At 44.1% G+C, this 14,728-nt stretch overlaps 2 protein-coding genes across 8 annotated transcripts in view; one reads left to right on the top strand and one right to left on the bottom strand.

Moving 5' to 3' along the window:
* gpatch8 (G patch domain containing 8) overlaps positions 1-7,891 on the top strand; it is a 28,161-nt gene extending 20,270 nt beyond the window's left edge. For all 7 annotated transcript variants that reach the window (XM_020094485.2, XM_069525737.1, XM_069525735.1 and 4 more), the window contains 5 exons: positions 1,381-1,448; positions 1,998-2,084; positions 2,244-2,387; positions 2,508-2,638; positions 2,875-7,891. In XM_020094485.2, coding sequence (XP_019950044.2) covers positions 1,381-1,448; positions 1,998-2,084; positions 2,244-2,387; positions 2,508-2,638; positions 2,875-6,742 — 4,298 coding nt within the window. In that variant the 3' untranslated portion in view covers positions 6,743-7,891. The remainder of the gene's footprint in view (positions 1-1,380; positions 1,449-1,997; positions 2,085-2,243; positions 2,388-2,507; positions 2,639-2,874) is intronic.
* Positions 7,892-8,563: 672 nt separating this feature from the next.
* On the bottom strand, positions 8,564-14,405 carry gosr2 (golgi SNAP receptor complex member 2). Its single transcript, XM_020094490.2, has 6 exons — positions 14,194-14,405; positions 13,958-14,022; positions 11,870-11,978; positions 10,660-10,792; positions 10,357-10,497; positions 8,564-9,921 (listed from the first exon to the last, which is right to left on the bottom strand). The coding sequence occupies exons 1-6, from the start codon at positions 14,220-14,222 to the stop codon at positions 9,760-9,762; spliced, it is 639 nt and encodes a 212-aa protein (XP_019950049.1). The 5' UTR covers positions 14,223-14,405; the 3' UTR covers positions 8,564-9,759.
* Between the last annotated feature and the right edge of the window lie 323 nt (positions 14,406-14,728).

The raw sequence follows: 14,728 nt of genomic DNA, 5'->3' as shown, positions 1-14,728 counted from the left end.
AGTGTTCACAGCTATTCCATATGCCCAATGGTATTCATAGAAAATTGATTCATGGAGAAAAAAAACCACCCTAACTTGAATATGTGGAAGGAAAAAAAACTGAAACCAAACTGAATTGATAATCACTATCAGTAAGATGGATTATTGTATCTGGCTGGCAACTGGAGCAGCAGACTAGTCCAAATTTTTTTTATGCCTTTTGTTTTGAGATTCCCATGTCTGTCTGTCTGTCCTTCCCTTCCTTCTCCTCCTACCCATATCCATGTTTTACCAGGTAAGTATCCCCAATCCCTTGCACTGTCACCATGGCGATACCTGGCCTGTGACGTCACTCTGCTGTAGTTCAGTGCTTGTGTCCTTTTTTAATTTTACTCTTGTCTTTATCTCTGCTTTGTTTGGCTGATTATGAGTGGATTAAGCAGTTCTGTGTCAATCTCCAAAGTAGTTTTGATTTATTTATGTTTTATATCTTTAATGTTTCATTCTGTTTTTTTTTTGTTTTTTTTGGTTGTCTTTGGTTTGTTTTATTTTTCTACAGTTAATTTCCTTCTGATCTAGCTCTTTTCACAGCTTACATAACATAGCTTAAGCAAATAAAGGGAAACATCTTAAAGCTCCAGTCTTGATGAGGAAGGGGCTCTGGGACAAGGGGGAACGGATTTGAACCTCGGGACAGTTAAACGGTCTTTCAGGGGTCAGCCAGCCCGCACACAGTGCAGAAAGAGATGATGCAATAGGCCTTAGATAATATTAGGAGGCTTTGTTCCCCCTCATGGAGGATGTCGCAGTGGCACTCGGTGAGCTCAGCTGTGCTGGCAGCTGCTGCCACTGCAACTCCCTTCAGACACACACATGCAAACACACGCCACCCACTGCAGTCCTTCAAGCTGTATCGTCCTTGATAAACTTGGCATTCTGCTTTAACAGGACTGCTGCAATGAACAGGTGGAGGAGGGGTACTGGGCAAGTGTAACTTTACTGAAAAGATATAAAAACAGATCCGCTTGAAGCTGACAAGCTTATTTCAAGTGAGCTTTATCTTTTTTCTATAAGATATGTAGCCGAACAACCCTGATGCCCTTGACCTCATTTTATTCAACAAGACTACAGTAAAGTGCAGCTAATTTGACTTAGTTAAATGCAAATCAGCAGCCAGGTTAAATGAAATGCAAAGGATAAATTGGTCTGTACTTGGTGGCTGCAGTAAGCTGTGAGAATGGCTGGTGTTTGGTTCACTGTAGCTTTCTGGTCTCTTTGCACTTCAAGGCAAAATTCTCTAACCCCAGCACCCTATGCTCTAAAAGCAGGCTGTCTCCGAGCTGACCCTCCGTCCCAGCCTCAAAAACTCACCTCGTCCTTTCTCTGTCTCTTCTCCCTCAGGTCGCACCGACCCTGTGCCCATTATCCTCAAATATGATGTCATGGGGATGGGACGGATGGAGATGGAGGTGAGATTGCAATATTTTTAAATATTAACGTTCATTATTCGCAGTATTTAAAAGTCTTGAATTTAAATTGCAGAGACTCTCTTCAAAGATCTTGATTGTCGTGTGTGGAGCCTTGACCTCAAAACGCTATTTGAGATAAACAGGACTTAAAACAGAAAACACATTATGAAAAATGATATAATAATAAATAACAAATATGCATACGGTTCATATCTGTTGCCTCTGAAGTTTTTAGGAAGTTCCAGCTCTAGCTTTCAATCAAATATCATTAGAGGGTTTGAGCTCCAATGACCAGATGCTCCTAATCCCTTACTAACCATCAACTATCTTTGTACATCTGAAACTTGAAGAAAAACACAAGCAAGACAAACTGGTATTTCCACAGCTCATGTGACCTACAAGTGTTACAGTTCAGGAAAGACTGACACCATGGAATAATAGTTTGTTCACAGTTGCTGAACTCATACAGTATAAGATGAAGTAGGACTGCTGCCGTTGATTCAGGAGGGTTTGTGTACTGTGTATTAATTGCTCCGTTTGTCCTTTTAGCTGGACTATGCAGAGGATGCCACAGAGAAGAGAAGAGTCCTGGAAGTGGAGAAGGAGGATACAGAGGAACTGCGGCAAAAATACAAAGTGAGGCCGTTCAGCCTTTTGTCATTCTAGTACCATGCTTATATGTATGTGGTTACTGTGTACACCCATGTAAAAGTGGAAGGTCACCACTAATCAACTGACTGTATTTTTATGAAGATTCATTCACTCATTCCCTCCTTTATTTTCCACCTCCTTTAGGACCAGATGGAAAAGGAGAAAGCCATTGCAAAGGCTCTGGAGGACCTGAGAGCCAACTTCTACTGTGAGCTATGTGACAAACAGTACACCAAGCATCAGGAATTTGACAACCACATTAACTCTTATGACCACGCTCACAAGCAGGTACTGTCGACTGTCAATTTGTGTGCTTTTAATGCATCTCTTTTACTTTGAAACATGGAGAGATTCTGACAAGCTTTGTTTCTACCTGTCTTGTCTTTGTCTTGCTTTTATGTATCGCAGAGGCTTAAAGAACTGAAGCAGAGAGAGTTTGCTCGTAATGTGTCCTCACGTTCACGGAAAGGTGGAAAAAAGCAAGAAAAGATGCTACGCCGATTGCACGAGCTGGCCGAACAGAGGAAACTACAGGATTGGTAAGAATTTATTCTTGCAGTGCCCTCTGCTGGCTGGATGATGGCACAATCTGTTAAAATTATGAGACAATATATTAAAACAAAACATAAAGATTTATTTGTTATTTTAACAATTACTCGCAGTAGGTCAAAACCTTAAGTCTAGAGGACATGTTTCCAAAATAAACTCAAAGATTTGTTAGAGCCCCTTATTTCTTTATTATTTTACTTATTGGTTACATGCTTCTGTGTTTCAGTACTCCAGGAAGTGGGCCCATGTTCAAAACGACCACAGTGGCTGTGGACGGAGAGAAGGCAGAAGATGGTGACAACATGACGCCCGAGAACCCAGCTTTGACAGAATGTGCCCTGGAAGGATCACTGACAGATAAAAGTGGGCAAGCCTCCCCAAAGCCTGGCCCAGCCATCAGCTTCTCTCTCGGAAAGAACAGCTCCTCCTCCCCGACCCCAAGTGGTTCATCAAAAGTCAGTGTTTCCTTCTCTTTTGCCAAGAAAGCTCCAGTGAAGCTCGACACTGCGGCTGCAGTGTTTGCTGATCATGGTGAGGAGGCTATGGAGGAAGATGAGAGCCAAGAGGCGGAAAAGACAACAGAACAAGAGGAGACATCTGGCTGCGGAACAGAAAGCCCCAAGGGAATATCAGGAGGGGGTGAAGGAGCAGAGGGCGGTGGTCCGGCAGGGATGGAAGAGGTGGAGCAGTCGGACGATGGAGGCTCTCTAGCCTCCACACTCAACAAACTGAAGATGATGATGAAAAAGGAGGAAGGATATGCTGGACAGGAGCCTCAGTACTATCACTATGTACCTCCAGCTCACTGCCGGGTAAAACCTCACTTTCAATTTTTGCTGTTCATGAAGGCCACTGATCAGTCTCAGAGCAAAGAAGAAGAAGAAGAAGAAGATGACGAGGAAGAGGAAGAGGGGCCAGAGGAAAAAAAGGGTGAAGATTGTCCTGAACAGACAGAATCTAATGTTGCAGATTGTCAGACTGATCAAGATCAAGAACAAGGCGAAGCCACTCCAGCTCCTGACCCAGACCCAACTCCTCTTTCGCCTAAAGTGCAGACAGATGACGTCTCTTCATGTGCAGTAGACACAGCTTCTACGGTACCCACTTCACCTACACAAAAACCAGAGAGCACACAGGAAACTCCAGATTCCAATTCAGGCCCTAAAATCCCCACTGGACCCTTCTTCCCGGTTCTTAGCAAAGATGAAAGCACGACCCTGCAGTGGCCCTCTGAGCTCCTCGAATTTACAAAAGCTCAGCCTTCCCTGTCTTACAGTTGTAATCCCCTCTACTTTGACTTCAAGCTGTCCCGCAACAAAGGAGTGCGTGGTGGTAAAGCAGCAAAGTCCCCTAAACCTGAAGAATCAGATGACAAGGGACAAGAGTTAGCAACCTCAACAGCAGAAGTAGATTCAACGACTAAACCTGGGACGAGCACTGACAAAGATAAGCCAATGATGAAGGGAGAACCTGGTCAATCAGAAGGTGATCAGCAAAAGCCTGCAACTGGCAGCAGTAGTGTCAAGAAAAAAAAGAAAAAGAAGAAGCATAAGAAGTCTGCAAAGCACTCAAAACACAAGGAAAAAGAAAAGGCAGCAGCAGAAGGGGCTGAAGGAGAGACAGAGGTAACACAAGAAAAGCCCAAAAAGAAGAAAAAACACAAACGGAAGAAGAGCAAAAACAAAGCTCCTGATCAGGATGAGGCAACAGGTGATGAAAAAGATAAAGCAAAACCAAAGTCAGAAGATAAAGCTGTTTCCTCCTCCGTTCAGCTGACACCTGCAGGGGGAGGAGCTACAGGGAATACAGGAGTAGAACTGGGGAAGAGGAAACGTGCTACTAAGGAAGTGCCTTCCAAGTCTGGAGCTGAGGAAGGAGGAGCCAGAAAAGGTACCAATAAGGCCAATTCCTCAGAGGAGCACAGTGGCACCAAGAGACAAAAGACAGACTCCAGTGCATCTCAAAGTGCCTCCTGCTCCACCTCAGCCCAGAAGAGTCCTGGTCCAGGTAGACCCCCTAGCAGTGAGAGTGAAGAAGAAGGCGGCTCAAACACTCAGCGCTCTCGTCATCACAGGTCAAGTCCCCGGGAACAACGACGCCACCGTAGTGAGGAATCGGGGCGGTCCCGTAGTCGTTCATCAAGACGAGGGGATAGACGGGGCAGCAGCCGTCGGCACCATCGCGGCCAAACCTCCCATAGTCACTCTTACTCCAGCAGCTCGGAGCGCTCCTCAGCAGGCAGCAGTGCCTACAGCCACCGTAGCCGCAGCTACTCTGACAGCTACAGTGACTACAGCAAAGAGGGGCGCAGACGGCGACGGTCTAAACGTTCATCAGAATCCGAGTACGAGCGGAGAGGTAGCCGAGGGCGCAGGCGATCCAGGAGACATCAGTACTCCTCTTCTTCCTCAGATGACTCCCGCTCACGTTCACGCAGCTACAGCCGCAGAAAAAGGCACAGACGGCACCATCGGAGCAGCTCGAGAAGCTCCAGCAGCTGGAGCCGCAGCACCAGCGCAAGATCCTGGAGGCGCAGCTACAGTCGAAGCCACAGCTCAGCCAGCCGCTCCTCCAGCTCCGCTAAAGGCTCCTCTCACCGTCGAGGCCCCAGGGGTCGAGGTGACAGTGACGCACATCGCAGAGACTTCAACCGCTCAAACATCTACCGCTCCCAGTCTCCACGCTCATCTTCATCACGAGGCCTTAACCGCAACACCCATTCATCCAGCTCACAGTCTCTGAGGCCTGGAGGATCCCGAGATGCAGGGGAACAGAAAAACACCCTGACAGCACGACAACTTCTGGAGAAGGTTCAGTCTAAAAAAAGTTCTGATGATTCTGGCACTGGAACAAAAACTGGTCTCAAGATTAAAGACCCCCCTCAGGGCTACTTTGGTCCCAAACTACCCCCGACCCTTGGAAATAAAGCCCTGCTTCCACTTTTTGGTAAACTGCAGGCAGGGAAGAAACCAGTGATTCCTTTAACCAGACCAGATGAGGGAGATAAATCAGGAACAGGGAAGGGCTCTGAGTCTGAGAGAGAAGTTATCCTGGTAGAGCCTATAAGAGAGTTCCCTCCTCCACCACCACCTCCAGCTCCACCAGTCCAAAAGGTTGAGGAGGCTCCACAGAGCACAGTGGTGGTACAAGAGGAGACGCAGCACCCCACTACAGAAGCCCAAGTGCACCAAGAACCCCGGCCATTGTTTGAACAGGAGCCTTCCATAATGATGCCTCAGTACCAAGCAGATTCAGGACAGGACCCCTCACAGAACCCCATGATGGAGTCCCTCATGCCAGAAATGCAGCAGCAGCCCCCAATGCACGCCTACCCCGCTTATCCACCACCCAACCTGGAGGAGGACGGCATGGAGGCAGAGGAGGACGGACTGGCTCCTCTGGAGAGTCAGCCCATTACGTTCACACCAGAGGAGATGGAGAAATACAGCAAGCTACAGCAGGCTGCACAACAACACATCCAGCAGCAGCTTTTAGCCAAGCAGGTCAAGACGTTTCCCTCTGCAGCCGCTGCAGCCGCCGCCGCGGCAGCAGCTGCCAGCTTGGCCCCGGCTCCCCCTCCACCAGCTCTGCAGCAGATCCACATTCAGCAGCCAACTGTGTCCGTAGCCTCCGGCACTTCAATCACCACAGTGCAACACGCCATCCTGCAGCACCATGCTGCCACTGCTGCTGCCATGGGCATACACCCAGGACATCCCCACCACCCCCACCCAGCACATGCCCAGTTGGCGCAGGTACATCACATTCCCCAGCACCACCTCACCCCCATCTCTCTCTCTCATCTCAGCCACTCCCTGGGTCACTCTCTTGGACACTCACTGGGACACGCAGGGCTGATTCCTGCCCACCCGACAGCCTTCCTCTCTGGTCAGCCCATACATATTATCCCCGCTTCTGCACTTCACCACACCCCTTTAGCTCTGCACCACGTCCCACACGCCGCCCTTTACCCCACACTCTTCACACCTCGGCCCTCACAGGCCGCTGCAGCAGCAGCTCTCCAGCTCCACCCGCTGCTGCACCCAATCTTTTCTGGGCAGGACCTCCAGCACCCACCTAACCATGGCTCTTGAGTAATTCTGAAAGTGAAGGAGTTAAATCACAGCTCTGGTGGAAAGACTTTTTTTCTGATGAAGTCAGACGTGCAGTCACTGTGACGAGATGCTTGTCAAACCACCGTTTTACTGGCCCACACACTGCAGCAAGTTGTAGCCACAAAGTGGTGCTGCTTGTGTTGGCTTTAAAATTGACACTAAAACTTTTCTCATGGTTTGCCCTGTACTTTTAAAGGCAGGGGGTCAATTTGAAGAGATATTCCATGTAGGGGGAATATTAACACGAACCAATTTGTTTGAGTAACAAATCAGAGAAACCACTGGAGTTTTGTTATTTGTTTTCCATATACACATATTATCACAGTTTTTGCTTATATTGGTAGCCAAAGAGAGATGTAATGGCTGAAGCTATAAGCAGATAGGTCAGAGGAGGAATCGGAGGAGGTCAAACAGCTTAGTCTGTAATGTAATTTTCATAGTGATGATGCTTTTTCTGTTCTCATACGACTATTCGCTTTCTATTGGATCCCTGGTCTTTAAATAATTTGTAATGCAGTAACTTGTACATATATCAGTGTGTAATGTGAAGAATCCCACCAATGATGACCATTTGTGATTATACGATCAGGATGTCCAAATCAGCATGAAATGTCATTTAAGACCCCCCCTCCCTCAAGGGGTAAATGAACGCAGGGGTTTTTAATATCCCTAATGCTCGGAGGTAAAGCTCATGTTCTCTGTGGTGAGGGTACACCTGAATTAATTGCACTGAAATCTGTACATCAAAATGGTGCGTTTGCATCATTTAACAATAAGATTGTAGTATACTGCAATAACTGTATTTTTCTGTTTTTAAATTATTTTCCAAAATGCTCTTCAAAAGAAGAGCTGTGTTTTTCTTTCCTTTGGTGTAATTTTGTAAATAAAACTGCTGTAGATTAACCTGTTAACATTCTAGAGGTTTGAAACTGCTGTTGGGATGGGAGGGGGGGGGCAGGATAACAATTTGGATAGAAATAGACGCCATGTCTTTTACCAAGGTTATTTCTAAATTACCCCCTCAGTTGAGACGGGCTGGGACGGAAAAGGATGGTGATCTGTCAAACAGTAGCAACGCTGTATTTTTTAAAGACTTACTCTGTTTCAGCAAATAAAACATTGAGTTCATGTGTTGTTTTTCCATATTATAGATAAATGAAATACAAACTGACTATGTTTACATGATCCAGCTACTGACCTCATTCTAAATAAGAGGATTTGATGATATTTGCATGAGTTGCTAGTACAATACCCCATTCATATTCCTGTATATCATGCCACTTGTTCACACTCGAACCTAGAGTACGTGTTGTCAAGGAGTTGGTAACTGCTGTAAAAACTCCAACAGGAAGTTATAATGTGAATAAGACGTATACATGTCTATATAATGCGACTAAAGTGTAGAGTACTCCACATTTCCTAGATTAATACTTGTTCAGAGTACGACCTTAATCAGAAAATACTGTTTACATGGCAGTTTCTTATCCAGCATGTTGTTAATCGGGTTAATATCAAAATGTCGGTGCTCATGTAAATGTGTCTCCAGTCTCAAAACTGGGAGTGAGGGATGAGACATTTGTCACATATAACTCAGACCTCATCTTGGTCATAGTCCCTGCAGAGGTCAGTGTTGAATATGAAACACTAGATGGTGCCCTAGTTTCCTCAAATAGACGTGTGAAAGCAGTAAATCCACAGCATGTGCGCACACTGGCGTTCACACCCCCTGGTTTCTCATAATGTTTCTTACCCTGAAAAAGAAAACGCCACTGTAAATAACAAATGTCAATAGCACATTAATTAGATTCAAAGGAAATGAAACATGTTTTATTCTATTAAGAGAATGACCTGACTCACATAGTGAGCCTAGACACAGACATGAATCCAAGAGAAGGTTTATAACAATTATAAAATAACATCTGCTTCCATCACTTTTCTCAACAGATGTTTGTGACCATCTGGTGCTTAAGATACAGTTGCCACTTGATTAGGTTCACTCAGCTCAACTAAACACAGTCGGATGCATCAGTCCTGCAGAGAATCTTAACTTCATGAATGTCATGTTTCATTTTTGTAACCTCTGCCAAGGAGGTTGTGTTTCCATTGCTGTTTATGTTTATGTCAGCAAGATTACTCAAACAACTGAACCTATTTCCATAAAATTGTGGGGGTTGGGGAATGACGCAAGGAAAAACCCATTAAATTCTGGAGCTGATCCAGGAACTTTTCTTTCATGGATTCTCTGAACGCCCTTCTACTTGAAACTGTTTCGTTAATTAAACTGTACGATAGTTTTGGAGGCTGTAGTTTGAACTGTTGTGGCAGTAATCACCATATGTTAATGAGGGAAGGCTTAATAACACAAACACCTTTGTGTGATGCAATACTGTTCAGAAACAACACAAACTATATCCTAAAAAATGATCATAAAGTTCCAATCAACACCTTTAAAAGACCATTTCATCATTAACCAAATATTATAACCTTCATGACAAGAATTCACTGCAGGATTGTTGCATTTGACTTCATTAGTGAGACATTAAAACAGAAAATGATTCTCCAGGGAGTTTTCTTGAGTTGCGATGTAAAGAAATGGAGGATTATGAGTGTTTCCACACTTATATTTCTATTTCTCTATTGAACTGTGCTTTCCATGGCAGAATGACACTCCCAATATAATAACAGGAACAAAAACTGTTTTTCACTTGACGCAAAAGCATGTTTTTAAGAAACTGTTTTTGTACTGTCACAAGTGATTTACAGTTTCAGAGTGGTTATGATTAAATAAAAATAGTTAAGGTTGTGGCAGTAATCTGAGGAAAGCAGCAGAAAGTCCACTGTCCTCTCGGAGCTTCACGTGGAATAAAATACTGTTAAAATGGCACAATTTATACAAAAATTACTTTATTTTGATTCTAAAAATGAGCTCTGCCACATTTCATATCATGAGGGACGATACGCTGCAGAAATGTCCACAACTTATTGACGAACGATGGTCAGCCCAGGTATCTGATCACCAGGAATATGAAGATGCAGGTCAGCAGCATTCCTCCGATCATGATTAACTTATCTTGGGTGGCTCGCCTTTCTATGAGTCTCATCACTGTGTTTGACAGCCCTAACATGTTGGCCACGTCCAGTATCTTTTTATGGGTCCCCTGTGTGGAGACAAAATCAAACGATCACGTGTTAGGTTAGGATACAACAGCCAAAAACACACATACACATTGTTTTAGAAGACAAAGGCATTACATGACGACACCATAATTATCTTTGCCAATTCATCGGATTCAGGGAGACGTTTGAGGGCCTACGCCCTCCCTGACGCGCCACTCCGTCAGAAGTTTCTCATGGCTAGACAACCAGGCCGTGAGTGCTGATCAGCAGACACACCCTGATAAGACAGAGGCCTGAAGCAAAACCAGGAAGACCATCTCCTCCCTGGGAACAAGGACTCACCCTCCAGCTGAGCGCACGCACAATGAGACTGTTGTGATCAGGGTGGACACCAGAAACTGGGTCATATCACCATCCATCACATTCAATATCCTGATATATATATATTTATATATGTATAAATCATAAGTATGCACCTTCAACGTGGATCTCTGATCTCTGAGACCGTTGAGGATGCTGCTGCCGCTGCCCAGGAGGTCGTCCATGCCTCTGTGTGCGTTGTGCAAATTGGAGTTAAACTGTAGGGTCTCGTCAATGGGGATGGAGGTATCAGCGTCCTATTGAGAACAAGGACATTTTAATTCCACTTTATTCAGCTCAACACCAAGACGTTTGTACCAAGTTAAGGTGTTTCTAACTTCCCTAGCTGCAATCTGAGCTTGTTTTTTTCAATTGTCACTTTTAACATCCCAGTCTGTTCTGAGGTACATTTGACGTACGTTGGTCGTGAAGGTCCGGCTCATGAGCTCCTCCCTCTCTCTCTCCTGGGCCTCTCTGGTGTAGCGTCGGTGCTGGAAATTTTCCAGAGCAGTGCGGAGGTGTTGAACATCGTATTTGAGCTGGTCCACTCGTCTGAGGAAAAGAAAAGAATACATTACAGATCTGTGAGTCTTACAAAGCAATGAGTTCAGTTCCTTTTAAATCAGCCTGGAAAGGGTATTTAGATTTTGTAAGTTCCACTTGCACAGCCTTTGGGAGATGTTTAACACCTATAAACTAAAAATATGATTGTGTTCAACAGGAGACTGTACTGCAGGCAGATTATGGATCTTTAGCTACAGTAGATAGGAAGCTCCTTGTCTTGTTATTAGTCATTTTAATAAAAACTAAACTCAATGATAAGTAAGTATTTAACACAGGCATCACACATGTGGAGGCTTGAGTCCCCCAGCAGAGCTCAGTTCTGACAGCCCTGTGCTGTGTCTCTCTCACATTTCACACTTACTGTCCTGTCAATAAAGACCAAATGCCATTATTATTATTATTATTATTATTATTATCCATGTTGTTGTTCTACAGGTGGTAAGCAGTGTCAATAATGTGATTCAAACGTTTATAAATGTATTTACTTAGTAAATAATTGCAGGCCTCAATGTCCCTGTTGGTTTTCTGTCATTCGTTGACTGATATGATGATGAAAATCATGTTCAATTGTTTTCTGACTGCTGATAAAAAAAAAGGTCTCTTTTAAACTCTGCAGGAACCATGACAACTGCTCCCCCCGTCTGCTCAATGCACCACATCTTAATTCTCACTGTTCACAAATGCTCAGGTTGATGAGAACATTTTTTTACCCTGAAACCTCTTGCAGCTGGTGTTAAAGGGTCTCTCTCAGTCTCCCCCACCTGAGCTTCACTCAGGCCCCTCTACAGCTCCGCTGAGATCAGAGGGGAGCTGTAGGACGGGATGGTCTGTGTCCCCTAAGGCCTGTTTACCCAGCTCAGAAATGAATCTTTGCCCAATGCAGCAGGAATGCTGGTGATGACGGGGCTTCTGAGGAAATGTTTTCATAGAGCCACGTCGCCACAGGGCAGGACCGGGGCTGCCTGTCTCATCCTCTACACCCTCCCTGTGCCTTTATGAGATATGGCGCGCCCTGCCAGCTCTGGGGCTTTAAGGTCACCATCAATTGACTCGCTCCAAACTCACAATTTGGCGTTCTGACGGCGGTTTGTTGGCTCCTTGCTGGCCAGAATCTCGAGACGTTCTAAATGGTTGAAGATCTGGTCAGTCCGAGCCTGCAGTTCATTCTCCAACACTTGAAAAAAGCAGAGGATGAAAAAATGGCAATTAGGGAAGGAACGCACTAAATCATATTAGAGGTGAAACTGATTATTAACAGCCATAACTTAAAATTCTGACATTTGAGAAGTTGGAGGCAGCAAATATTTGGCAGGTGCTTGCAAAAAGAAGAAAAATGATGAATCACTTGTCAAAAATCGCTGACTTCTTTTTTGTACATAAACTAATGAATTAACTGACTAATAATCTACATCAGATTTTTCTGACACTTCTCTTCTGGATTTACTGCTTTCCCACTTTCATTCACTTTTTTTTTTTTTTTTTATTACTGAGACTATTGAGTTTCAATTTATGCACATCTGGCCATGTTAAGATCCGTGGCTTTCACCACTGGAATTACCCTCTTTCATTAGTAGGTAGGTGTATGATGTTAGCATGCTACATCCCCCCGGCGTTACAATTCAAGTCGATGTCATAATTCTAAGAAGGAGAAGAGAGGAGGGGAGTTGTCTACAGCCTGGCTCCCACCATTATGTAGAAGACGCCCTCCCAGCCTCTGTCACCCACCCCACCACTTCCTGTCCTGGCACCAGACTCGCCCAGAACCGATCAGGCAGGAGCCAACCACAGACAACAATCAACCAGGGAGACACCAGCCCCTCCTGCAGTCTTTATGTCACAGTGGGCAACAGGCAGCCATAACAAAGAGCAAGTAAGGCTCAGAAATTAGAATTTGGAGGGAAGTGGAGTGGAAGTGGTGCCATCAACACTGAAAGAAGTGGGGGGGGGTTGAACGTGAGACTCACAGATCATGAACTTGTTTGTTTTTCCCTCGTTATTTCCTTTATTTAAACAAACAATACACAACAATGACATCAAAGCGGACAAGAATATAGTACATAAAAAGTTTAATTTAAGTACAGTTACAGTTTAGTTAATTCATTTGGATAAACTGTGTGTATCTATTTCAGATACTAACTACAGTGGCACTCAGTATACCTCTTTACCGTGAACAGTCCCCTTATGACACCACATTCAAATTCACTAAATATCAGTCTTAAAGTCCTAAACACATTATTTTATAATTTTAAAGAAAGTGGAAAAATATGATCCAGATCTGCACCAAAATTTAATGGGTTTCATCATTTTCCTAATTTCCCAGGGAATCATTCATGGATCTGGATGAAGTTAGTTTTTTTTATTATTTTTTTTATTTCTAAAATCACTGGTAGCCAGCTTCTCTGCTGAGCTCTGTGAATCTTTGTTTTCCCATATTATTAAACCCATCATATTTTTATGATGCTCAAACAAAACAATCAGTTAGGAATTTATCACTTGTTATTCAAGCAGCACCGATGGGCATCATATCATCCTTATTTTGAATTTTTATTTCATTATTCAGAGTCAAAGTGCTTTTCCCAGGGTTTTCTTTAAGTTAAATCCTTGTTTACGCAGACGCTACAGAGCACTTTGATAAAACACAAGTTAACATCAAATGAGAAAAATATATACTAAAACACAGAAGGTACTTAAACTACATTTTGGCAAATGGAGGTAGTACTACAACATGGACAGTCTGTCATTGAATATGGTGCAAGTTTCTAACTAATGTGTTTTAATCAAATTATACAGAACCACTTGATATCGAGTGAACCTGGAGCTTTTGTGCATTTTGTAAACTGATCACATTTACATATATTATTGTGTGTGTGTGTTTATTCATTTTTGATACCTCTTTTGGACAATCTAAAATTTAGAAGGTCTTTAAACTGTATTTTGTCACATTACTAATATTTCTTTTACAACATACAGTATTGACAGTCATACTAGACTCTGTATTTCAGTGGTGCAAGTTTCTAACTAATGTGTTTCAATCAAATGATACAGAACCACATGATATAGAGTGAACCGGGGGCTTGTCGGGTGGAGATCCAGGGTGGAGTGCGGTTGTTGGGTTTTATTTCAGGGGGAATAACGGCGGCTCTGACTACTCACAGTGCACTGACTGACGGTCTGTCTTCTCCAGGTTTCCCATCAGAGACTGAACCTCCTGGATGTGCCTGGTTCACAACAAACACCGAAACATGCAGCGTGAACATTAGTGATCATCAGTGAACAACAGCAGCAGCACCACTAATCCCTCATTTAGAGTTCACACCACTTATCTAGTTTCGTTTTTAGCTAGCTGCAACTAGCTTCTGACATTGTTCCGCCGCAGCAGACGCACTCACCTGTTCGTCTGATGGTAAAGCGTCTCCATTTTCCCTGAGCTGTCGGAACGCTCCGCTTCCTCTCTTACTTTGTGTCGTGAGGTTATTTACAACAGCTTTATTCTGACAGGTGGCTGAGCTAGCTGGCTAGCTGCTAGCTAACGGTACAGAATGGTACACGTCATCAGCCCGAGCGTTTGTGTACGGAAGTAGGAAAGCGGAAGCTGCGCCGCGTCACCGGACAGAGCACAGCAAAAAAAGTGAAGAGCGCTCACTCCGCCTGGGTTTGTTTGGAAACTCAGAATGTGGACTCTGTCTCTTCTGCTTTGTTCGAAGCCGGTGAGTGTTAACGTGTGAAGTGTTTCTCATCTTACATCACACTCGTCAAAACACGTTTTTTCCCCCAATTAGTTTATATGTTGATCATATAGTTTGTCAGCTAACGATCGTTTTCTGAAGATACTCCACCTAGTGTCAGTACAGCTCAGTAGCACACAGACAAGGAGCCCAATACAAATGTCCTTGTTTGCATCATTTTATGAGTTATTATTATTTT

This window comes from Paralichthys olivaceus, chromosome 5 (genome assembly GCF_024713975.1).
Source record: "Paralichthys olivaceus isolate ysfri-2021 chromosome 5, ASM2471397v2, whole genome shotgun sequence".
NCBI classification, from domain to species: domain Eukaryota; kingdom Metazoa; phylum Chordata; class Actinopteri; order Pleuronectiformes; family Paralichthyidae; genus Paralichthys; species Paralichthys olivaceus.
Note: the sequence above shows the minus strand (reverse complement) of the source record. Positions and strands in the feature narration are given on the sequence as shown.